Here is a 26,305-nt window from a genome sequence, read left to right on the forward strand (position 1 = left end):
ACTTTCAAATCTAGCTTAAAGCCATTCCTTTTGACCGTGCTTTTGGTCACCTCCCCCCTCCCTCTCCCACTGGGTTGGCGTCAGACGCTACCAGGATGCTATCCCACATGAAGGGCACTATATAAATGCAAGGTGTTGTAAGTTTCTCAGGTCTTCCACTCCTTTTAATATTTACCTCCTGTTGTATACTTGTTCTCTGCATTCATCCTCCCAAAATATGTAACCTCACAATAATAATCAATTAATAGCCTACCATTCAAAGTCAGTGATTACATCAGGTTATGTTAAAGAATCATCCAAATTTACATTGTAGGGACTTTGTGTTCTATATTGACAAATATTGGCATGTGAAACAAATATTAAATATTGCTACAAAAGCATGAAAACCCCAGTATTGTCCGTCCCTCCACCGAGTTGTAAGACATTTTTTAAAAAGGCACAAAAAACTTCCCCACTTGTGGATGAACCAGGAAATGTTGTAGTGTATGTCTGCTACCAATACTGTTGTACCTGTCACATTGCCACATGCACGTGTCATCCACACAATACATTTTATAATATATCTTGTGAAGCGCTTTGAGACGCCTCGACAACGTGATAAGGCACTATATCAAATACAAGGATTATTTATTATTACATTATAAACTATTCTTTGAGGATTTGGGTTGAATTTATGTTTCAAAATGGAAGCACAATCCTGTTTGTTTGATTGAGCAACGCTCTCCAGTCTGCACATTCCTCCAGTTTTACTCTGGAAATGTACATTAGAGATATGCAACTTGCAATTATACAGTGCCCTTCAGGCAGGATAGTGTCTCAGAGCACTGGAATGTTTTTAAGAGTTTCAGGATCCCTAAGCCTCTTGTCTCTGCAGCTTTTGTTCCTGTTTCAATCTTTTTCATTATCTACTCCTTGGTTGTATCATCTGCAGGCACAAGGTCTTCTTCCACATGTATGTATGTGACACCCAATTCTACCTTCACCCATGACTTTGTCAAGTCCAGATTTTGATCTTGATGCCTCTCTCGGTAGCCTTCCCAACTCTATCCCTCACAGACTCTTGATCATCCAGACCTCCACAGCCCACATTCTCTTCTGCACAAGCCTCCAGGAGCCATTCACTCCCATCCTTCCCCGGTTTCACTAGCTCTTAAGCAGAAGGGCTATATTTGTTCTTAGCTTCAAATGCCTCCTGGTTTTGCCCAGTCTCTTTAATCTCTTCTGGTTCTATTGCCCTATCTAGCCAACTCGGTCCTGCTTCATGTCTTCCATCCCTCCATTGGGGGAATGACATTTTAAGCCTTTCTGACCCTGCACTCTGAGCCTTTCTCCCTAAATCCTTCCACATAGCTCCCTATCCTCATCTCCTATCCTGTTCAGATACTCATTCCATTTCTATAAAGTGTTTTGAGTCATTTTTCTATGTAAATTTACTATATTTGCAAGCAACATCTGATTTCTTTGTACTCCTCATCTTGTGCCTTGATTTCCATGTTTTGATTTTCTATGTGTAAATTAACGTAGCTGAAGGATAAAAATCTATTGTCCTGCCTCCTCAGCACAGAACTTTGGACTATTCATATGCTTTGTTACCACACTATCCTTTAGATTCATAAATCCGGCACTACAACATGCCTTATTTAACAGCTACAAGAGCTGTAAAGCCTTTCAAAGTGTATGGCATAGGTGACACCATAGATGGAATGGAACATTAGTTGCAGAAAATATTTGAGTGTACGCTCCGCACATTGTTCACATTGCTAGCAGATGATTTATGCAACAATTTCCATTCACTGCTGCTTTTCTGCAAATGGTTATGACAAAGGCAAAGGAGAGGATTTATTAAACAGTATTATAGAAATATTATTGTAATTTAAGTTTCTATATCGTTGGCATGCAGAATTAAATGGAGAAATTTTAGCAACTGTATTCTGTTCCTCTCCGCCCCCCCCACCACCACTCTCACCCCCCCCCACCGAGCAGCCAAAGACTTCCTCATAGCTCACGTTCCAACCCCCCCTCCCCCTCACACCCCTCATAAATAACTGAATTGAGATTAATCTTTAATCTTCTCCTCTCTAAGAAATTTGAGTTTGGAATATCAATCCAGGCTAGAAAATTAATCTCTCCTGTGGGAGTCCTGAATGTCCAATGCTATGACATTTTTTTAACAGTGTAATGGACGCCCGGACTGATTACAAGGCAGCCATCTCATCAAGGTGTTCAGAGAGAATAATGCTAAGACACCGATAACCATTGCCTGAATCCAATACACAGATTGCAACTTTATAATTACATTGATTTTTAATAATGCATAACCAGACAGTTCATGAAGCAGTTCAGTCTGTTTCCTTTCCAGTGGCATATCTCATAGTGGACATTGGCCAAAGCACTTAATAGTGATTAACTATTGCAGCCCATTTACTGTGCTTTAATTGAGTGTTATGAGCAACAACTGAAAGACCATTCAGGCTATACTCAACACTGGAATCCAATCTCACCATCAAAACCTCCATCTCTTCTCCTTCTTCTCTCCCCCCATCCCCCGCCATCAATCGTGGACTTCATACGGAATGGATTGTCTCCCATATGTGTCATTAAATTTAAAAAGCGCCATACAATTCCTGGCATCTCGTCCGATTGCCACTTGGATCTTAGATGCTGGTGAGACTGCAGAGAATGGTTGCCAATCCTTTGAGGTTTATCTTCATTAGAACAGAGGGGTTGAGAGGAGAGATAAGTTACATCCGGGATGGCCAACTTGTGGCCTGTGGGCCCTATTACGCACAGGTGAAATAGACACTCAAGCCGCAAGTTAGCCATCCCCAAGATAAATAATGAGAAACCATTTCCACTAGTCTAAGTTGGTAGCTATTTGAAAAAGAAAAATGTGAAGGAGTACGCAGCAAAAAGAGTCAGGGGAGATGGCACTTTCAGAGAATAAAAATAATAGGGTCAAATTGCATCCCTCTATGCTGTAAAATTCTGTTTTACACTGTTTTGTCCTCTCGCGAACTAGTCTCTGTGACCCGATCACCCCCACCCTCAACTGTCTCCCCATCCCCCAGAGGATAGAGTTCAAAATCCTCGTCCTCACAGTCAAAGCTCTCCTCGTCCTTGCTCCTTCCTACCTCTGTCACCGGCTAATCCCATATCAACCATTACGCACCGTCTCTGGCCCCACCCATTGGAACTCCATCCCACTCTTTCTTCATCTTGCTCCCTCCTTTGCCTCCTTCAAGGCACATCTCAAGACCTTCCTCTAGTAATAATATGGTCATTCAATCCACGACTGTTAGTGGGACACTGCTGTATGCAATTGGCTGCCAGGTTTCGCTCACAAAATATACAGTCAATTCACTTTACAGTGTATTCTGTGAGCACTTTGAGACGTCTCGAAGATGTGATAAGGCACTTTATCAAATCCAAGAATTATTATTGGGCAAAGGCCTTGTTTGCGTTTTCAGTTGGACGTTGAAGCTTTCATGACACTATTCGAAAAGAGAAGAGTTTCTGTCTTCCAGTCTTTGGGCCAACAATTACCCAGATAATATTAGTCATTCACTTCATGGCTGTTTGTGGAATCTTGCTGCTGTGTGTAAAATGGTGTCATTTATGTCTACAAAATCAACTACTATATTTGACAGTAAATATTGTCAAACACTTTAAGACTTTTCTGCATGATGAATGCTTTAAAAACGCAAGGCGTTTCTAATCTGGTCCACTGGATTTTTTTGGGGTCAGTCGGGTGTCTGACACATGACACATCACCATACTCAAGTATCCAAACTGAACTAACATTTCCATGCATCCCACCTACACATGAAAATCCCAGTGATAGATTGCTGGAATGGAATATACACTCTCTCCCTGGAGGGACACATCCTGTTTACCTAATTCTGGAAAGTATTGGGCGCAGGTTTGCAAGAGCCATGGCTTGGGGACCCCAGAGTGTGCGTTGGGGTAACTGTTGGAATCTAACCAGCTAAAACTGTATAGCTTGCCATTGGTATTGCTATCTGGCAAGTTTTCCCATTGCTAGGACCACACTACCCATTCGGGCTTTGGCTTGCAAGGTTAACAGGAACTCAGTGGGATGACTCCCAGCCCCAGTGACTGGTCTACCTTTCCAGGTCCTACCGATGAGCCAGGCTGGGCGTGCTGTCATCAGCAGTGCCCTGGAATACTGCGCCCCGGCCTGGCTTAGGAACAGGACTAGATACCATCACAGAGGCCTGGCTCGATTCCGACATTCCATTGCCAGGCATGCCACCTTGGAGCCAGTTCAGCTCTGAGGAGACCCACATACCTCTCTCCCCCTGCGTGGAGGGTGCTATATAAGTGCAAGTTATTGTTGTGAGCTTTTTTTTTCATCCAATAAATCTAGGCCATTGGTTAAGGATGTTTTTTAATTGCTGTTGATGTAAATGGAAATCTTTGCCACACATTTATGTTTAAAATGAGAGCAATGAATGCAGTAGCAAAGGCATAATATGAGGACAGCATCCATTGCATTTGAATTGAAGGTTTAAATGAATTTTGTACTTCTCCCCTCGAAAGCTGAGTATCAACTTGTAAATGACATAGAGTAATAGATCAAAGTGTCAGTGCTTCAAATTATATCAGTGCTTTGGGACATCCTCCCGACGTGAAAGGCTCTCTATAAATGTAATTTTGTAGTTGTTGTTGTATAGACTCCTTTACTGTTAAAGCCCATTGCAACAAGTTGCAAACAATTTGTCAACAGAAGCTCCTTTGATGTACAACCTTCCAGCACTTCCTTTTCAGCGTTCCTTTCAAGTGGAGTAATGCTCTTTTGTTTTTTTCACTCTATTTCAGCCAAACCTTTCTCTGTTAAGGTGAAGCAGATGCGACTTCACAAGGAAGACTTTGAAATCCTGAAAGTGATTGGTCGCGGGGCCTTTGGTGAGGTAAGCATTCTTGGCTCCACCTCAGTGGCAGCCTCCTGTGAGTGCATAAGTTGTTCTTTGGAAATCCTTAGGTACCCAGCTCGACATCAGTGCACTGCTCAGTGTGTGATCAGCTCCAATCTGGTTATTTATCGAACTCGCGGGTGATGTAGCTAAGTGATTCCTGCTGTGATCCAGTTTCGGGCAGCAGTGTATGAATGATAGTGTTTTTGGATAGTATTTCTTTGCCATTTTGGTCCAATGGAAAAAGGCCAACTGAAAGACAGCATCTATTTTTATCAGCTTACTGAGGGACCATTTCAAAACCGTAAGTGTAACAGGGTGTACTTATTCTAAGTAGACTTTTATTATGAAACTCACACAGAAACATTAAAAACTTTATAAGAGACTTGAACACCTTTTGTTTGAGGATTCAGTGTTATTTTCTCTTTTTGCCCACCACAGCCATAGACCAACCTCACCAAAGAGGCAGATGATCTGTACTGCCCTGAGCTAGGTCCTGTCCTGTAAGTCACATGCCTCTGTCTTGAAAGGAAATGAGAAAATCTTCCTCCAGTTACTCTTATTTATCTTCTCCCCTCCCTGTCTGTTTCTCCCTTTTCATTTAAACCACGTGCTCTCTGAATCTATCAGCTGATTTTGCTATCTAGTGAACATACTGAGGAATCTATACTTAACGTGACAAGTGATGTTCCCCAGGGGTCTGTACTAGGGCCTCAGCTTTTCACTGTATGACTTGGAATAGATAACTTTATATCAAACTTTGCAGATGACACAAAGTTAGGAGGCATAGTAAATTGTGTGGATGGGAGCAGGAAATACAAAAGGACTTGGTCAGATTAAGTGAGTGGGCAAAACTGTGGCAAATAGAATTCAATGTGGGGAAATGGAAGGTCATCCAGGATGGATCCAAAAATAGCAAAACAGAATATTTTCTAAATGGGGAGAAACTAAGAACTGTGGAAGAGCAAAGGGATTTGGGTGTCCATGTACATAAATCACTAAAAACAAGCTCATGGGTAAAAAAAGTTATCCAAAAGGTCAATGAGATGTTGGCCTTTATAATAATAATAGTGCTTGCATTTGATCTTTTTTATCTCGAGCGCGGTGGATTATATAATAATAATAATAATAATAATCCTTGCATTTGATATAGCGCTTTTCACGTCAGGAGGATGTCCCAAAGCGCTTCACAGAACACACTGTAAAGTGAATTGACCGCATATTTGTGGGCGAAACGCGGCAGCCAATTGCGCACAGCAGTGTCCCACAAACAGTCGTGGATTGAGTGACCAAATTATTATTTTGAAGGGATTATTACCCTTATTATTATCCAGATTTCGTTACAAGCAAGGATGTCCTCCAGTCAGGTTCAGGACCAGGCAGAGAAGTGGATTAGAGGTGAAAGGGGAGAGCAGCTGCTGGCCTACAGTGACCCAACACTCAGCACACGGAAGGAAAGCATAAATAATTTTACAGCAGGCGTCTCTCTTTGCTGAGGCCTTTCACATGAGTATCTTGATTCAGCAGATGTGAACCTGAATCAGTTGGTAGCACTCTTGCCTCCAAGTTAGGTGGTCATAGGTTCAAGCCTTAAATCAAGACTTTGTACTCCTATCATCTTGGCTGGGTTTGCAGTGCTGGTATTATTAAAAAATACAGTAACTGCACGTTACAAGTATAATAATAATAATCCTTGCATTTGATATAGCACTTTTCACGTCGGGAGGACGTCCCAAAGCGCTTCACAGAACACACTGTAAAGTGAATTGACTGTATATTTGTGGGCGAACGCTGCAGCCAATTGCGCACAGCAATGTCCCACAAACAGTCGTAGATTGAAAATGACCAATTTATTATTGTTTTTGGATTTGGAGGGATTATTATTAGGCGTGTGGAGTAAGGAAACTTGCCCAAGGTTTCGCCCTGACCTGCCTGGAAATAAACTCAGGTCTCTCGCTTGCAAAGCAAGTGCTCTAACCACTGAGCTACAGGACTCCAAGGGACGGGTGGTGGTTCTGGAAGGGTGAGATCAGATGGGTCAAAGGACCTTCTTTACCCAAATCAATCGTGGGATCGTGTGACCTATATTAGGGTCACTCAGTTTTTCTACTCATGGCAAAAGTCATGCCTGAAAATCAAGCTATTTTTCTTTTCAGATGCAGATTGACCTGTTGTGGATTTCCAGCATATCTAGCTTTATTAAATATATTTTCATAACAAAATGTACTGCATTAAATAATTATCTAAGATACCACATCTGATATTAAAACTATATAAAGGGGAGGAAATGATGCCTCAATTATATAGAGCCTTGGTCAGACCCCACCTGGAGTACTGCGTTCAGTTTAGGGCACTGTACCTCAGTAAGGATATATTGGCCATGCAGGATGTGCAACACAGATTCACCAGAATGATACCATGGCTAAAAGGGTTAAATCATGAGGACAGATTGAAAACAAACTGTCTTCCCTTGAGCTTAGAAGGTTGAAGGCTGATCTGATTGATTTTTTTTAAAGGGATTCGATGGGGTAAATATGGAACTCTCTCCCCCAAAAGTCTGTGGATGCTGGAATCATTCACATTTAAGACTGAAGTGGATAGATTTTTATTAGGTCAGGTTATCAAGGGATATGGGGCAAAGGTGGGTAATTGGAGTTGAGGTGCAGATCAGCCATGATCTTATAGAATGGCAAAACAGGCTCGTGGGGCTGAATGGGCTCTGCCTATTTCAATTTTTCTGATCATTTTTGTTGGACAACCAACAATTCACAAGCCAGTTGAATCAGTAAGGCGTCCACAGCATCCACAGCATTGTGGCTGTTAAGCGCACTGAGAAGCTACCCTGCGTGGAGGGTGTTATATAAGTCCCAAGTTTTTGCTGTTGTACCTGAGTTTTGCTGAGGAGGAGTGGCATAAAGATTCCGATATCTAAGTTGTCTTTTGCCTCTTGAATGTTTCACAATGTAATCAACTAAAGGGAAGAAGAGATGGAATGAGAAGAGGACGGGATGATTGTGTATAGGTTTAAACTGCATCGGTGCAAAAATCTCAATGGACCCAAATTTCTATTAGAACTAAGCCAATGTTCCTGTATAAATGACCCTTAATCTCCCTTCTGGCTTAACTTTGGGCTTATATGGTGGTATGTATGTGTATGTGTGTGTGTATATATATATATAAGTGAACAGTACTTATAGTGGGAAAAGATCTGGGTACTTGATTGACCCCCAGCTTGGATCTGAAACACTTGGTTGTCCAGCGCCTTGGGACGTCCTCCCGACGTGAAAGGCGCTATACAAATATAATTATGTTGTTGTTTGTTGTTCGGGATAGAAATCCCAATAGCAATTTGAAAAATTCCCAAGGTTAATTTTAGATTTGCTTGGATGTGGAATACAGCTCCTTTTATTCTGCCTCAATGAATTTGCCGTGACCATCAAACTAAAAGGAGTTTGGCTGCCAATGCTTTTGCACTGGGAATGACTTTCCATTTTGGGGTTTCTCACTGTATTAAGACATTCTCCACCTGACCCCGAAATTTTGCATCTCCATGTTTCTCTGGCCTACATAATTTGTGTTGCACAACATGTGCTGTAACAGCAGAAAACTAGATGTTTCCAACTCTTAAACTGTTGCATTGATGAGAAGTGGCTACCTTTGGAGGAGACATTAAACCAAGATATTGTGACACTATTTCAAGGCAGTATTTCTCCCAGTTTCCTGGCCAACAATCCACCAATTAAATTGGCCATTCACTCCATGGCTGTTTGTGGGACTATAATTTGCTTGTTTGCCTACAGCTACACAATTGCTACATTTGTGAAGTACTTCGAGATGTTTTGGAAATATAGACCCCATATCACATTTAATTTAATGCCTGAATCATTTTAGTGGACAGGAACCTTTCCGGGGAAGCATTTCTTGTTTTTAGTTAATTCCAAAGAAACATTAAACTTTTATATTGAAGTAGTTCTTTAATGCATTTTATTTTTTGATTTTAAAGAATCTATTTGTATTTGTCGTCACGTTTAGAAGATCATTTTGCATTGCAGAGGAAGCTTTTCCTTTCTTACATTTGTTCACCAACAGGTTACAGAATCGATTTTTAATAGAGAAAAAAAGGCAGAGATGTAGATGTACTGTAATCATACAATTTCTGGTGGAAGAATGTTTTAATTAGCAATGAAGCCAATTTGTATTTTGTGTGAAGACCAATTTTCTGCACCTTCCTTATTCCCAATTGGTGCCCATAAGTGGCTCTCTGCTTTCTCTATAACTGTGATGTACTCAGAATTTTGATTCAGTTGCAAGAATGTTGTGGTTTGTTGCCTTGCAGACCTGTTCTCTAGCACGAACTGACTCCTCTGCCCCCCTCTCACATCTCACCCATCCTCACCTCAAATGCCAACTGTGAGGCGATGCTGGACTTACTCAAATCCAAAGTCGAGGGAATCCGCTCAGCTGTCTCTGCCACTGCATCTGCTACCCCCTCCCCATCTACTCTCCCACCCCGGCCCCTACCCATCCCTCCCTCCACAGCTTTGATCCTGTCTCTTCATTCTCTCTCATCACCACCATTAACCCATGTGAAACCCACCACCTGCTCCCTCGACCCCATCCCTAACCCTCTCCTTATCTCCCAGCTCTACCTCCTTGCCCCTCTACTCACTGACATCGTAAACCTCTCCCTGTCTTCTGGTACTGTTCCCACCCCTTTAAAAACCGCAGTCATCACTCCTATCCTTAAAAAAAACCCTCCCTGGACCCTTCTCTACTCCTTAACTACTGCCCCATCTCTAATCTCCCTTTCCTCTCCAAGATCCTGGAACGAGTTGTTGCTTCTCAGCTTTGCTCCTTCCTCTCCCACCACCCTCTTCTCGAACCCCTCCATTCGGGCTTCCGTGCTGCCCACAGAACAGAAACAGCCCTGTTCAAAGTGACAAATGATATTCTGACCATCTGCGACCAGGGCTCCCTCTGCCTCCTCATCCTCCTTGACCTCTCTGCTGCTTTTGACACTGTTGACCACCCTATCCTCATCCACCGCTTCTCCTCTCACCTCAACCTTTACGGCGCCGTCCTTTACTGGTTCAGATCATACCTTTCACACCACCTGCACTTCATCTCCTCAGACGGCTTCTCCTCTAGCCCCCATACCGTCTCGTGCGGCGTTCCTCAGGGCTCTGTCCTTGGTCCCCTCCTCTTCAACATCTATATGCTCCCTCTTGGTGACATCATCCGCAGACATGGGGTCAACTTCCAACTCTACCTCTCTGCCTCCACCCTTGACTCCAGGACCACTGCTGTCCTGACAGAATGTCTGTCAGACATCAAGTCCTGGATGAGAGCTAACTTTCTTCGGTTGAATGTCAACAAGACCGAGGCTCTCCTGATTGGCTCCCGTCAGTGCCTCCTCACCTCATGCTTTGACAACATCACCATCCATGGTTGCACACTCCACCTTGCTAAGCCAGTCCAGAAGCTTGGGGTGTTGTTTGACCCTCAAATATCCTTTCTACCCCACATCTGCGCCATGACTCGCTCTGCCTTTCCCCACCTCCGCAATATCGCCTGGCTCCGACACTGTCTCACATCGCAGGCCACCGAAACCCTCATACATGCCTTCATTACATCGAGGCTCGACTATGCAAACTCATTGCTTGTCGGCCTCCCCAACTCCTTCCTCCATAGGCTGCAGATCATCCAGAACTCTGCAGCCCGTGTCCTCTCCCGCACTAGGCTCCGTGACCCTATCACCCACATCCTTGCCCAACCCACTGGCTTCCCATCACACAGAGGATACAGTTCAAGATCCTGGTCCTCACCTTCAAAGCCCTCCACAGTCATGCTCCCCCCTACCTCTCCGATCTCCTAACCCCCTACCATCCTGTTCGCTCCCTCCGCTCAGCGGGCTCTGGCCTGCTTCACGTCCCCCACCTTGCTCGCCCCACTCTTGGCGGGCGGGCCTTCCGCCACTCTGCACCCACCCTCTGGAATTCATCCCACAGTCCCTCCGTCTCTCCCCCACTCTTGTCACCTTCAAGACCTACCTCAAGACCCTCCTCTTTGACCATGCTTTCGATCTCCCTGCTTCCCCCCACTTCCGTCCCCACCCCAACCCCCAGCTCGGGTCCTTAACTGACTGTTCAATGCCTTGGGATACCTTTCCAACGTGAAAGGAGCTATACAAATGTAATTTTGTTGTTGTTGAGCATTCACATCAGGGCTGGAGAATTTGTTCTAGGTTTGGAAAGGCCAGGGACTTGTTGGGAAAATGAGCCCTGAAGCCAAATTTTGTGGTTTCCCTAGACAAACATCTGGACTTCCTACATCGTTAATAATACTTTGATATTGTATCTATGTCTTAAAAACTTTTAAGTAATTGTTGTTACTATATTTCTGGTCAAACACATCAGCCAATTCACACATAGCAAGGACCTGCCAACAGTCATGAGGTGAATGGCCTTTTAATCTGGAGGATTGTTCACCAGGATACTGAGAGAATCTCCTTTTTGTTTTCCAATTGCATCTGAAAGACAGTAATTCTGACAATTCAGTGAGCCCTCCAGGGCTGGATTGCTTTCATGTCTAACCCAAAGAATAAAGCTGCTCGCTTCACAGATTTCATTTACCTTCTAATGGTGAAGTAAACATTGTTGTCCTGCATTATTTAAAGCATTGTGACTGCATCCTTCCATACATGTAGACATTAATAATTGTGTCTGAGTGATAATGCTATAACCCTTGCATTTGATATAGCGCTTTTCACGTCTTCTAGATGTCTCAAATGCTTCACAGAATATACTGTAAATTGAATTGACTGTATATTTTGTGGGTGAAACGCGGCAGCCGATTGCGCATAACAGTGTCCCACAAACAGTCATGGATTGAGTGACCAAATTATTATTGTTTCTTTTCTTGAGGGATTGTTATCAGGCGTGTGGAGTGAGGAAAGTTGGCCAAGGTTTCGTCCTGCCGGGAATCGAACCCAGGTCTCTCACTTGCGAGGCGAGTGCTCTAACCACTGAGCTACAGGACTCCTAGTGCTGCGGTGTCTTGGCAAATTCAGAAAATTGAGGGGAAACTTAACAACTGATGGTGCGGCTGGGACTAATTTGTGTTGTCAAGGTACCAAGGTATTTGGAAACCTTCTTCTGGTTGGTCTTGGACTTGCAGTTATTTGGCAGATAAACAGCTAGTTAATGGATGGCAGTGTTCGCCCACAAATATACGGTCAATTCACTTTACAGTTTATTCTGTGAAACGCTTTGAGACGTCGCGAAGACGTGAAAAGCGCTATATCAAATGCAAGGATTATTCAGTGTTTACTGACCATAATGCTTCTAATCTTGTTGCTTGTAGCCTCTATAGCCTGGGTCCGGCCAATTTTTGGGGGGGAGAGTTGGGAAGTGCTACATTTGGGATCCAGTCGATGCACAGGCTGTGACATGGTGACATGCGGGGTGTGACTGACTGCATTGCCACAGGTTTTTCAAAGGTTTTCAAAGCAATGTAAGGTTGAGGGGTATAGGGAGAGAGTGTGGGCATGGTGGCTGAAAGCTTGCTTGCCAATTAAGGATGTAGAGGATGTGGAGCTGGATGATGTGGAGTTAGATGAGCTGGGAGAGGCAGACCACTGGATATTTGAGGTAGGAAGGGGCGAGGGTTTGGAGACGTTTGAAATTAAGAAGATCTTAAAGTTGAACCACTGAGAAATAGGGAGCCAGTGGAATCTGGCAAAGATGAGAGTATTGGACCATTTTAACCTGATATTGCAAATGATGTGTGCTGCGGAGTTCTGGATTATCTGAAGCTTGTGGAGAGGGATCAGCTGAGAAGGCTGTCAGAAAAGACATTGGCGAAATCAAATCTGAAGGTGGCATTAGCATCAATGAGTTCTCATCCTCATTGTGGGTGAAATTGGGACTGAGGTGTATGCTGAGTGAAAAATAATAATCCTTGTATTTGATATAGTGCTTTATCACGTCTTTGCGATACCTCAAAGCGCTTCACAGCATATATTGTAAAGTGAATTGACTGTACATTTTGTGGGCGAAACTCAGCAGCCAATTGTACACAGAAGTGTCCCACAAAAGTCGTGGATTTAAGACACCAATTTATTATTGTTATTTTTTGTAGGAATTATTACCACCAGAAAAGCCATCCACTAATCAACTAATAACCGGGTTCCTACTTACTGCTAGGTAAACAGAGGCGTGTGGAGTAAGGAAACTTGCTGAAAATTTCGCCCTGCCCAGGAATCGAACCCAGGTCCTCTCGCTTGCAAGACGAGTGCTCTAACCAGTGAGATGCAGGACTTCACATGGTTGTGGATGATGTCATCAAGGGTCAGGGATGGGAGAGGAATATACAAATTGCAGGACTGGCTTTTTAATAATAGGGGCTAAATTGAGAAGTGTACATTTAACAAATTCATCTGTTTGGCAAATTGGAAATGGTTCTGTTCATCACATCACTTTAACACCTGCTGCATTTTTTATTAAAGTGCGACTTCAGGAAAGCTTTAAGATGAACAAGCATTGTGAGGACCTGGTCAGTTAGCACATGTTTTCGGTGGACAACCAAAATGATTGAGGAGATGGGGTGACTGGACTACGAGGAGCGATTAGTTAAACTGGGTATGTTCACACTGGAGAAGAGAAGGTTGAGGGTGATATGATTACAGTCTTTACAATTCTAAAGGGACTAGATAATGTAGACCATGATAAGCTGTTTTATCTTGTACTGAGCAGTAGAACCAGAGGACATGACCTGCAATTGAAGTGGGGTAAATTCAGAACAAATCTACTTCAGTGAGTGAGTAGTAAACTGGAACAGGATCCCAAGGGAGATGGTGGAAGCAGAAAGTGTTGTATGTTTCAACAACGAATTAGATAGATTTCTTCTAGAAAATAATATCTCGGGAAACAGTATATAGTTTGGGTCAAATGACTACCAGGATGGTGGAAGGTGAACTAGATGGACCTAGCAAATTTTTATGTTCTTATGTCCACAACTTTCACAGCAAGTAGGGTTTGAATTCACTGTAGCCTATTGCAAATCTTCTCAGAATTGTACAAGTTGAGGGCAATGCCAAAGCAGTATTTCATGTTTGTTTGGACGGAAACTAGCAGCATAAATGCCATTAACTGTGGGCATAAAATGCTATAGAGGGAGTTGGAGGCCTGAATCCCATTGGATCTTATTTTTTCTAAATTTTGCTCCAACTGGGCTGGGATCACTTGTTGCCGAGTGACCATCTGCGACCAGGGCTCCCTCTGCCTCCTCATCCTCCTCGACCTATCGGCCGCATTCGATACGGTCGACCACGCTATCCTCCTCCACCGCTTGTCCTCCCACCTCAACCTTCAAGGCCCTGTCCTTGAGTGGTTTAGGTCGTACCTCTCCCACCGTTTTCATTTTGTTTCCACAAACGGCTTTTCCTCCAGGCCCCGCACTGTCTCGTGCGGTGTCCCTCAGGGCTCTGTCCTTGGTCCCCTCCTCTTCACCCTCTATATGCTCCCCCTCGGTGACATCATCTGCAGACATGGGTTTCACTCCCACATGTATGCGAATGACACCCAACTCTGCCTTTCCTCCTCTACCCTCAACTCCACGACCCCCGATGTCCTGACAGACTGCCTGTCCGACATCGAGTCCTGGACGAGAGACAACTTTCTTCAGCTCAACGTGCACAAAACTGAGGCCCTCCTGATTGGCTCACGTCAGCGCCTCCGCACCTCAGGCACTGACAGCATCAGCATCCAAGGCTGCACTCTCCACCTCTCAAAGCCAGTCACGAACCTCGGGGTTCTGTTCGACCCTGAGCTGTCCTTTCTCCCCCATATCTGCGCCACAACTGGCACCGCCTTCCACCACCTCCGGAATATCGCCAGACTACGGCACTACCTCACCCCTCACGCGGCTGAAACTCTGGTCCACGCCTTTATCACCTCAAGGCTGGACTACGGGAACTCTCTCCTCGTCGGCCTTCCCGGCACCTCCCTCCACACTGCAGATCATTCAGAACTCTGCAGCTCGTGTACTGTCCCGCACCAGGCTTCGGGACCACATCACTCCCACCCTCGCTCGCCTCCACTGGCTCCCCATCCCCCAGAGGATCGAATTCAAGATCCTCATCCTCACCTACAAGGCCATTCACGGCCTTGCTCCCTCCTACCTCTCCGATCTACTATCCCCCTACGTACCTGCCCGTACCCTCCGTTCCTCTGGCTCCGGTCTGCTCCACATCCCCCGCCCTAACCGCCCTAACATCGGTGGCCGGGCCTTCAACCTCTCAGCCCCGAGGCTCTGGAACTCTATCCCCCAGTGCCTTCGCCGCTTCCTCCCTTTCCTCCTTCAAGGCCAGTCTCAAGACCTTTCTCTTCGACCGTGTCTTCAGCTCCTCTCTCGACCCCCTCCTCGCTCCCTCCGTTCCCTCCCCTCCGCCTGACCATTTCCCCCCAAAGCTCGGGTCCTGACCCAACTGTCCAGCGCCTTGGGACGTCCTCCCGACGTGAAAGGCGCTCTATAAATGAAATTTTGTTGTTATTGTTTGAATAAATAATCCTTACATTTAATATAGAACCTTTTTGTTGGGAGGTCGCCTCGAAATGCTTCACCGAATTTACTATAAAGTGTAGTGATTGTAGGTGAACGCAGCAGGCAATTTGTGCATAGCAATGCCCCACAACAACCAGGAAGTGAATGACCAATTTTATCGGGAGCTTTGTTGGCCAGGACACCAGGAGAAACTTCCTTCTCTTTTCAATAGTGCCCCGGTATCTTTAATACTCTCCAGGCAGGTGGGAATTTGTTTTAATATCTCATCGAAAGGACAGCACCTGTAACGCTGCAGTGCTTCCCCAGTGCGCTATTGGAGTGTTAGTCTAGAATTGGGGTGGTGTGGTCAATCTTTTGGCTGCTGAGGCCGGATGCCCTATTTGAGAAACATCCGTGGGCCGCCTTAGCAGTATTTTTGTGTTTTCATTCCAGAAATATAACAACATTTACAGGTTATGGAGGGATCAGATGGGCCAGATGAAATGTTGGGGTGGGGGGGCAGATGAAATCGACTCGCGGGCCAGCCAGATGTGAGCTGTGGGCCGCCAGTTAGTCCACCCTGGCCTGTGAGCTGGAAGTCCCTACGTGGCGCTTGAATCCACAGGCTTTTAATTTAGAAGTGAGTTGGCTCCCAACTGAGCCAGGTTGACACCTTAAGTAGTAAATAGAAAAACCTTTCATTGCTGAGACTGTGATGAGGCGAAATTCAACAACAAAATATTAAACACACGAGAATCCTTGCTGGATATCTTTTGGTACGTATGATAAAAATATCCCTGTTAAAATGCAATTTGAAACTGTAATAATTATAAACTTTAGTCCCAGCACACTTCCTAGAAATGATGTGCTGCGTTTTTGTGATTGTTCTGTTGGAACTAATTGAAATATCCTGAAGCTGGGTTTCATTTGCGTAGGTTTGGATGCAGAACATATTATTCATCCTTCTAAGTGTGCCTGTCTAGTCCAAGTGCGTTTGAAAATATGGTTTTGTATGGGATGGGATTCATTCTTATAAAATGCTACATTGAATCACTCAAACATCAGTAGTTGGCATGCTAATGACCCTGGGAGACCTCATGCAAATTAATTTCTTTTTAAAAATGTGCTGACCACTGCATACCTCTATTCAAAGGTGCTATTAGATTGACTCATTTTAATGTTCAAGGAATAGGTTGGGGTTGGTTCTGAAACGACTAAATTGTGGCGATTGCGACTGAATACAGCAATATCATTCATTTTGGGGGAAAATGACCGTAAAAATCTTTTACCATCGGTGCAATGGCCAATTCCTCTTGCGTTTTAAAAGCTGGGCAAAGCCTCACTCCTTAGAAGCATAGAAACAGAAGTAGGCCATTCAGTCCCTCAAGACTGTTCCGCCATTCTATAAGATCGTGGCTGATCTGTACCTCAACTCCAATTACCTGCCATATTTCTTGGTACCCTGACCTAACAAGTAGACTTCAGTCTTGAAAATGTGAATGGATCCAGCATCAAAAGTCTTTTGGGGGAGAGAGTTGCAGATTTCCACTTGCTTTGGGTAAAAACTGCCTCCTGATTTCACTCCTGAATGGCCTGGCTCTAATTTTAAGATGATGACCCCTTGTTCTGGATTCCCCACCAGAGGAAATAGTTTCTCTGTAGCTACTCTATCAAATCCTTTTATTATTTTAAAAACCGCAGTCAGATCAACCGTCAACCTTCTAAACTCAAGGAAATAGAGGCCAAGTTTATGCAACCTGTCCTCGTAATTTAACCCTTTAAGCCCTGGTATCATTCTGGTGAATCTGCGCTGCACCCTCTCCAGAGCCAATATATCCTTCCTGGGGTTCGGTGCCCAAAACTGAACGGAGTCTCCAAATGGGGTCTGACCAAGGCTTGATATAATTACATTCTCTTTCTCTTCTGAGTTTGCGCTAGGGGGTATCAGAAGGGGTGGAGGGCAGGGAGTGGAGGGGTAGGAGGGTGGCCGAAGGCACGGTCGAAGAGGAGGGTCTTGAGACAAGCCATAATAGGCCTGCTGGGAGCCAAGGCTCAGTCATGGACTGTTTTCTTCATAAAACCCTCAGAGATGATGAAAAGATAGCGGCCCTTATTGAAGTCAGCAGTATTGTGGTAAGGTAACAATTTAAAAAAACATTGAGAGAACTGGAGTACATTTTTCTAGTTATATAAGAAGTACTTTCTTGAAGTGTTCATTTGAAAACAAAAGTTCAGCTCTGTGTTTCTTTAATTCTTACAACACAATGTACTTCTTCTGTGAGAAATAAACCAGCTTGCATTTTCATAGCCCTATGATGTCAAACTCTTCACAGGTAATTGCTGCCTTTTTTTGTAGTCCAGTGCTGTAGTCCTACCCCAGCCTTGGAGTAAATGACCAATTTATTGGAGCACTATGGGCAAGAGCCATGGGAGAAACACCCTTCTCTTTTCTGATTGTATCATGGGAACTTTTATGTCTACAAACAGGCAGGCAGGACATTGATCTTAACGCAGTTGAACAATAGCACCTCCGACAGCACAACGCTTCCCCCCCTCTCCCTGACCGCTGATGTACTGGAAAGATAGCAGAGACTATAGGCTGCAGTTCTGATGTGGAGCGCACAACCTTCTAACCCAGAGGCAGAGCGCTAAAAACTGAGCACAAACTAATAGTTTGTAACTTAAGGGAGATCACAATAACAGGTTATGTACAGCTGCACAGATGTTGAGGAGGTTATAATAATAATAATCCTTACATTTGGTATTGTACCTTGCATGTCAGGTATTAATCTGTAGGTAATGTATTAAATAAAATGTTAACGAGTATTGATACCATAGGTGACCATTGATTAGATAACTTCTAGAACTGGTTAGGATAGTTTGTTGGGACCAAACTAAATAGAATCCAATAAACGAAATGGGAAGCTTCTGACAATTGGAGGAACATGTACGTTGTACAGCACTGTGTGTGGCTTCTGCAGCCCCTGCTGCAAATCTAAACTTACATTATTGCTTATTGTTCTCACTCATCGGGCACTAGGAGTAGGAAGCTGAATAGAGAGAGCTGCATTTCATTATCTAGCATAGCAAAACCAGCTCATAAATTTGGTAGTGGTGGCATTTTGTCAGATTCCTTTCCCACTCTGTCTGCCTGCTTGTCTTAGGGTAGAGTTGGCCCAGTGGTTGAAACATAATCCATTTTGTATACAACAATAATAATAATCCTTGCATTTGATATAGCGCCTTATCACATCGTTGAGACATCTCAAAGCACTTCATAGGATATACTATAAAGTGTAGCGACTGTGTATTTTGTGAGTGAAACCGGCAGCCAATTGAGCACAGGTGGCATGTTTGCCAATGGATTGCCAGATTCGAGCCAGCCCTCTGCGGCTTTCTTTCCGGTTCCTGAGCCAGGCGGATCCTCAGTATTCAAGGGCACTGCTGATGACAGCACAGCCCAGCCTGGCTCATCGCCTGGACCTCAAAGGGTAGACCAGTCACTGGGGGCAGGGAGTCTTCCCACTCAGCTCCTGAGTGCAAGTCAAAGCCCTAACGGGTAGGATGGTCCTTGCTGGACAAGCAGCGGGAAAGCATGCCAGACAGTGATATCAATAATAATAATAATAATCCTTGCAGTTGATATAGCGCTTTTCACGTCGGGAGGACGTCCCAAAGCGCTTCACAGAATATACTGTAAAATGAATTGACTGTATATTTGAGGGCGAACGTGGCAGCCAATTGCACACAGCAATGTCCCACAAACAGTCGTAGATTGAAAATGACCAATTTATTATTGTTTTTGGTTTTGGAGGGATTATTATTAGGCTCTGTGTGGAGTAAGGAAACTTGGCCAAGGTTTCGCCCTCTGCCTGGAATTGAACTCAGGTCTCTCGCTTGCAAAGCGAGTGCTCTAACCACTGAGCTACAGGACTCCACAATGGCAAGCTATATGGTTTAGCTATCTAGATTCCAGCAGTATCCCAATACACACTCTCTCATTGGAAAAACAGCTTGATCGTGTGATGGGAAGATGGTAGGGTAGGTATTCCAAAGGGATGAATGGGCTTTCTTCATCTGAACCAATCTTGTGATAATATAACAATAATATTTTGTCGAATTGGGGCTTAACAGCATCACAAGATATTGCATGTCGAAAGATAGATAATAATAATATTAATCCTTGCATTTGATATAGCGGCTTATCACGTCTTCGAGATGTCTCAAAGTGCTTCACAGAATATACTGTAAAGTGAATTAACTTTATATTTTGTGCATGAATTTTAATTCACCAGTTTCACTCATCACTGGAATACACCTGATTTTTGTGCTTGGCAGTGCAATAATGATGATGGGTTTAGACGTGTATTCTTGTGAAGTGCTAGTTTCCACGTTAATTTGACTGAGCCTGAGAGTGAATTCCTCTTGGGTAAGGGAAAAAATGCTCTACCCTTGAGTTAGGTCAATTCACTTGCCACCCAAATAACTCATGAAGTGAAGCAATGGATGTTTACTCCCCATAAACCTGTCCAAATCTACCCCAGCTTTCACAGGCCCGGTTTGGTGTCCTGCACTACTGGAGAGTACTATGGCCATTGTGGACTATTTCTGAATTACTCTGAGGACTAGTGTGTTCAGGAGGAGATACAGGGCAGAAGGCCAAGACTTTCTCAAAGAGGAAAATCTGAGGATCAGTCACATCTCAAAGCAGCCTCTCCAGAAGACTGTGAGAAGGTGACCTCACCACTAAGGACTTGGAAATGGCACTTATGATGATCCTTGCATTTGATATAGTGCCTTATCACGTCTTTAAGATGTCTCAAAGTACTTCAGAATATACTGTAAGGTGAATTGACTATATTTTGTGGACGAAACTTAGCAGCCAATTGTGCACAGCAGTGTTCCACACACAGTCATGGATTGAGTGACCATATTATTATTATTTTTTTGGAAGGGATTACTACCCCTAGAAAAGCGATCCACCAATCGTTTTAACAACCAGGTTCCTACTTACTGCTAGATAAACATAGGAGTGTGGAGTAACATTTTGCCCTGCCCGGAAATCAAACCTAGGTCCTCTGACTTGCAAGCTGAGTGCTCTAACCACTAAGCTACAGGAATCCACTTACTTACTGCGAGGATACTTGATGTAGGGGACAGGATACAAGATAGATTGATGCTTGATTTTAAACAAAGAACATATGTAATATACACAAAAAATGGAGACAAATTCAGCTCTCATGAGCAGTTGTTTTAAGATGAAAACTTGCTTTAAAGAGCCCATGCACAAAGGAGTGAATTTCTAAATTAATGTCAATTTATGATGAAGGGTCGTGGACCCAAACGTTGACTCACTTTGCTTTCTCTATAGATGCTGCCTGATCGGCTGAGTTTTCCCAGCCCTCTCTGTTTTTGTTTCAATTTATGTAGTTGACTTGCTAATCCTATAATTAAACTATAAAGGTTGTTTGTAATCCCTTTGTTTTGCATTATTAACACCTCTATTCCCATGTTTTGTTGCAACCCCCTCCCCCTCTGTTTTGCATCATTAACAAACCTTTAACCTATCATGCCCTGTCCTCTACCCCATTTTCTCCTTTATCTTCTTTACTCTGTCTCCCCCTCTCTATTACCCCTTAAAAGCCTCTCCCTCCCAACATGCCTCAGTTCTGACGAAGGGTCGTTGGACTCGAAACGTTGACTCACTTTCCTTTCTTCATAGATGCTGCCTGACCTGCTGAGTGTTCCCAGCGATTTCTGTTTTTGTTTCAGATTTCCAGCATCTGCGGTATTTTGTGTAAGGTCCCTTTAGATTTTAAGAATCTGTCAATCTCAGTCTTGAATATGTTCAATGTCTGAGAATCCACAGCTTTCTGGGGTATAGAATTCATAAATTCCCTACCCTTTGAGTGAAGAAACGTTTTCTCGACTCAGTTCTAAAAGGTTGACCTTTAATTCTGAGACTATGGCCCCAAGTTTTAGATTCTCCAACCAGGGGAAACAGTCTCACAATATCTACCCTTTCAAGACCCTTAAGAATATTATAGGTTTCTATAAGATAACCTCTAATTCTTCTATATTCTGGAGAATATGGGCCTAGTTTACTCAACCTCTCCTCGTAGTTCCTCATCCCAGGAACCAACCTAGTGAATCTATGTTGCACCCCCTCTAAGGCGAGTATATCCTTTCTTAGATAAGGAGACCAAAACTACACATAATATTCTAGGTGCGGTCTCACTAAGGCCTTATACAACTGCAGCAAGACTTCCCTACTCTTGTACTCTAACCCCTTTGCAGTGAATGCTAACGTGCTATTAGCCTTTCTAATTGCTTGCTGTACCTACATACTAACTTTCTGTGATTGGTTACAAGGACACTAAATCCCTTTGAATCACTATCTAGTCTCTCCCCCTCTAGAAAATAATCCTCTTTTCTATTTTTTATACCTAGGTGAATAACTTCACACTTCCCCACATTATACTCCATCTGCCACCTTCTTGCCCACTCACATAACCTATCTATATCCCTTTGCATCCTCCTTGTGTCCTCTTCCAGTTTGCTTTCCCACCTAGCTTTGTATCATCCTCGAATTTAGATATATTAAGCTCTTTTCCTCATCTAGGTCATTGATGTAGACTGTAAACAGTTGAGGTCCAAGCACTGATCTTTGCGGCACTCCACTAGTGACAACAAATCTGAGAAGGATCCGTTTATCCCTCCTCTCTGTTTTCTGCCTGTTAACCACTCTTCGATCCATGCTAATATATTTCCCTTAATTCCATGAGCCCTAATCTTATGTAACAACCTCTCACGTGGCACCTTGTCGAATGCCTTCTGAAAATCCAAGTACACTATATCCACTGGTTCCCCCCTATCTAACCTGCTAGTTACATCTTCAAAAAACTCTAAAAGATTTCTTAAACACGATTTCCCTTTCGTAAAGCCATGTTGACTTAAGTGCTCCATGACGACGTTCCTAATTATAGACTCTAGAATTTTCACTAGCGCCGATGTCAGGCTAATTTGTCTATAGTTCCCCATTTTTTCTCTCCCACCCTTCTCAAATAGCGGCGTTACATTTGCGACTTTTCAATCAACGGGAACCGTTCCAGAATCCAGGGAATTTTGGAAGATGAAAAACATCCACTATCTCTGCACCCACCTCTTTTAAAACCCTAGGATGCAGGCCATTAGGTCCAGGGGATTTATCAGTTTTTAGTCCCATCAATTTCTCTAGTATTTCACTGTTAAACCCCGCCTCAGCAACCAGCCTACCTGTGTAACCAGATTACCTATAAAAACCCACCCTACCTGTGAAAACCCGCCCTACCTGTGTAACCACATTATTGATCTGGCTGTTTGCTCGCTCAATGAACACCAGGCTGCTTCACATCCTCCACCCGATCCATCCCAACATTTCAAACACTCTGCCTGCCTGTGCTCTAACTCTAGCTCAGAGTCTCTCAGCCCTTCCACTGACTCACTTTTAAACTCTGCCTCAAGAGCTGCCTCTCCACCACTCTCTCAGGTATCTTCCCCCCCTGACCCTCTTCAGCTCCCTCCCCCCACCCCACCCCCCCTCATACCTGGGGTTCAGGTGCCTTACCAAGCTGTGTGAAACATTTTGAGGCATTCTCCCGACAGAGGACACGGCCAGCGATTGAAGGGGAGTAAATTCAGAACAAATCTACGGAAACACTATTTCAGTGAGCGAATAGTGAACCTTTGGAACAGGCTCCCTAAGGAGACGGTTGAAGCAGGAAGTGTTGATTCTTTTAAACACAGATTAGATAGTTTTCTTTTATGAAATACCATTATGGGATATAGTAGATGGGTAGTTCGGGACATATGTGCAAACGACCGGCAGGAAGGTGGAAGGCAAACTAGATGGGCCTTGGTCTTTTTTCTTCTAGCATTTCTTATGTTATTGTAATTTAATATATTGGTTGCCATGTTCACTCACTGTTCTTTACAGTAAATCTTTAGAGGACATTTGGGATTTCTCCCAACATGAAAGGCACTATACTAAATGTAAGGATTATTAGTAGTATTATTATAAATGGACACAGGGCTCAATAAGATGCCAAAAGGCACAAAAACCTCCCTGCGAGCTTTCCGATGGGCAACAGCATGAAATGTGTGAGAGCATTGCCACCATCTTCCCGCCCACAGTTTGGACGTCCCTTCCCATTAAGCGATGGTTTCCCCCAGTTGGAGGTGCGGAGTTTAAGCAGCAGAGCTGCTTCCCTCTCTGCAACCCAATCAAGGTGGATTCCAAGTGCTGGACGTACGAACGTGTGTCCCAAACTCGGACGCCAGGTAATGCCTTCCAGCAGCTGTCGCCCCAAGTTTCCTCATCAGCCATCTGCCTTCAGCATAGAGCAAGGGCCTTTACAGGACGGTGTGTGACCTGCCAGCCACCTTGATGTTCTCATCAAATGGCTTTAAGCTTCCCACACCTTTCAGTCTCAAAACTTCAGACGCCTTGGTTTACTCATACAAAAGTGGAAAATTAGTAGATTTAGTTTTTAATAAGGCAAAGAAGCACACCTGAATGATAATCTAGGTGTTCCATATTTGAAGTTCTAGAGGCTTAGAACTGAGCTCCAAAATGACTTGAGTAATTATTCACTATTACTTTCTGTACAACTTAGCTCCAAAGCCTCGCCTCATCAAAATTTGCAAGTGCACAGGTGTGCTGCCATCCAGAGCTTTGACAAAAATACATTTATGTCAAATGTTTTGTTGCCCCATGTCAGAACTGTTGCTAACACTAAGAAAATCCAAGATTGATAATAATAATCATTGCATTTAATATAGAGCCTTATCACGTTTTCAAGATTTCTCACAGGATATACTGTAAAGTGGATTGACTGTGGGTGAATCACAGCAGCCAATTGCGCACAGCAGTGTCCCACAAAAGTCATGGATTGAGTGAGCAATTTTTTGGGGGGAATGGGATTATTACCCCCGGAAAGCAATCCGCCAATCAACTAACAACCGGGTTCCTACTTACTGCTAGTGCTAGGTGATTATATTAAAATATAATCAATGAGATATGAAGTAAGTGTTGCATAGCCGAATGTGACAACTAATGTCCCATAAACAACAAAAGAACAGCTAATATCTTGAGTTTGGGTGTAACTTTAGAGAGATGTGAAATTTTAGCCAAGATAACTGAAAAAGACTCCACATTTCTTTGAAATAACAACAGTTCCTTTAAGCCTTCTCAAATCAAGAATAGACAAACGTAACATTAAACGTAAAGATTGTGATGATAACCTATATATAAAAATAAAGCAGTATATAATATACAAAGCCTGGAAATCCTGAAACAGGAAATCTGTTAATACTGGGGAATGGATCAAAAGAGAATTTCTTTTCAACTTTTAGCCCTACCAAGAGAGAAAACTGAAGGCGAGTAGTTTTGCATCTGAAACGTGTGGGAAGTTTAAAGCCATCTGACAAGCTCTATTACAGCTTATAGAATATGGTTTCTTCTTGGACTTGAATTTAATTTTTTGAAAAAATAATAATTTGGTCACTTAATCCACGACTGTTTGTGGGACACTGCTGTGTGCAATTGGCTGGTTTCGCCCACAAACATAGTCAATTCACTTTACATGCTTTGAGACGTCTAGATCTGCTTTGAGACGTCTAGAAGATGTGATATTTCAAATGCAAGGATGCAAGGAAATGCAAGGATCTCCTGCATCGAATGCTTCCTGTGCCATCTTTCTCTTCAGGTTGACAGGGTAGTCTAGAAGCCTAATCATAAAGTCTCCCTTCATATTGTTATCAGATTGTCAGCACTTCTTCGAAGGTAACCTGGAGTGATAAGTGTATTTTCATTTCCCCCATTCTAATAATAATAATAATCCTTGCATTTGATATAGCGCTTTTCACGTCTTCTAGATGTCTCAAAGCGCTTCACAGAATATACTGTAAAGTGAATTGACTGTATATTTGTGGGCGAAACGCGGCAGTCAATTGCGCACAGCAGTGTCCCACAAACAATCGTGGATTGAAGTGACCAATTTTATTATTGTTTCTTGAGGGATTATTATCAGGCGTGTGGAGTATGGAAACTTGCCCAAGGTTTCGCCCTGCCAGGAATCGAATCCAGGTCTCTAGCTTGTGAGGCGAGTGTTCTAACCACTGAGCCATAGGACTTCACTCTGGAAAAGTTACTCGACTCTTAGTGTCTCATTGCGTAGACAACAATGTTGGAATCCTGTAGCTTAGTGATTAGAGCACTTGCCTCGCAAGTGAGAGAATCTGGGTTTGATTCCTGGCAGGGCTAAATGTTGGGCAAGTTTCCTTACTACACATGCCTCAATTTACCTAGCAGTAAGTTGGAACCTGGTTATTAGTTGATTAGCGGATCTCTTTTCCGGGGGTAATAATAATAATAATCCTTGCATTTGATATAGCGCTTTTCACGTCGGGAGGACGTCCCAAAGCGCTTCACAGAACACACTGTAAAGTGAATTGACTGTATGTCAGACATCAAGACCTGGATAAGAGCCAACTTTCTACAGCTGATTGTCAGCAAGACTGAGGCTGTCCTGATTGGCTCCCGTCAGCGCCTCCACACCTCAGGCACTGACAGCATCACCATCCATGGTTGCCCACTCCACCTCACCAAGCCAGTCAGGAACATGGGCGACTTGTTCGATCCTCAACTGTCTTTCTCCCTCATATCCGTTCCTTGGCCCACTCTGCCTTCCCCCACCTCCGCAATATTGCTCGACTCCGCCATTGCCTCACCTCGCAGGGAGCCAAATCCTGATATACGCATTCATCATCTCAAGGCCCCACTACGGAAA

General features: G+C 43.7%; 1 protein-coding gene across 9 annotated transcripts in view; it reads left to right on the top strand.

Annotated features, from left to right (window-relative positions):
- Positions 1-26,305, top strand: part of LOC103187627 (serine/threonine-protein kinase MRCK alpha) — a 237,968-nt gene that overhangs the window by 86,919 nt on the left and 124,744 nt on the right. For all 9 annotated transcript variants that reach the window (XM_042332763.1, XM_042332762.1, XM_042332765.1 and 6 more), the window contains one exon: positions 4,840-4,931. In XM_042332763.1, coding sequence (XP_042188697.1) covers positions 4,840-4,931 — 92 coding nt within the window. The remainder of the gene's footprint in view (positions 1-4,839; positions 4,932-26,305) is intronic.

Source organism: Callorhinchus milii, unplaced genomic scaffold (genome assembly GCF_018977255.1).
Source record: "Callorhinchus milii isolate IMCB2004 unplaced genomic scaffold, IMCB_Cmil_1.0 Scaffold3, whole genome shotgun sequence".
In the NCBI taxonomy this organism is placed as follows: Eukaryota; Metazoa; Chordata; class Chondrichthyes; order Chimaeriformes; family Callorhinchidae; genus Callorhinchus; species Callorhinchus milii.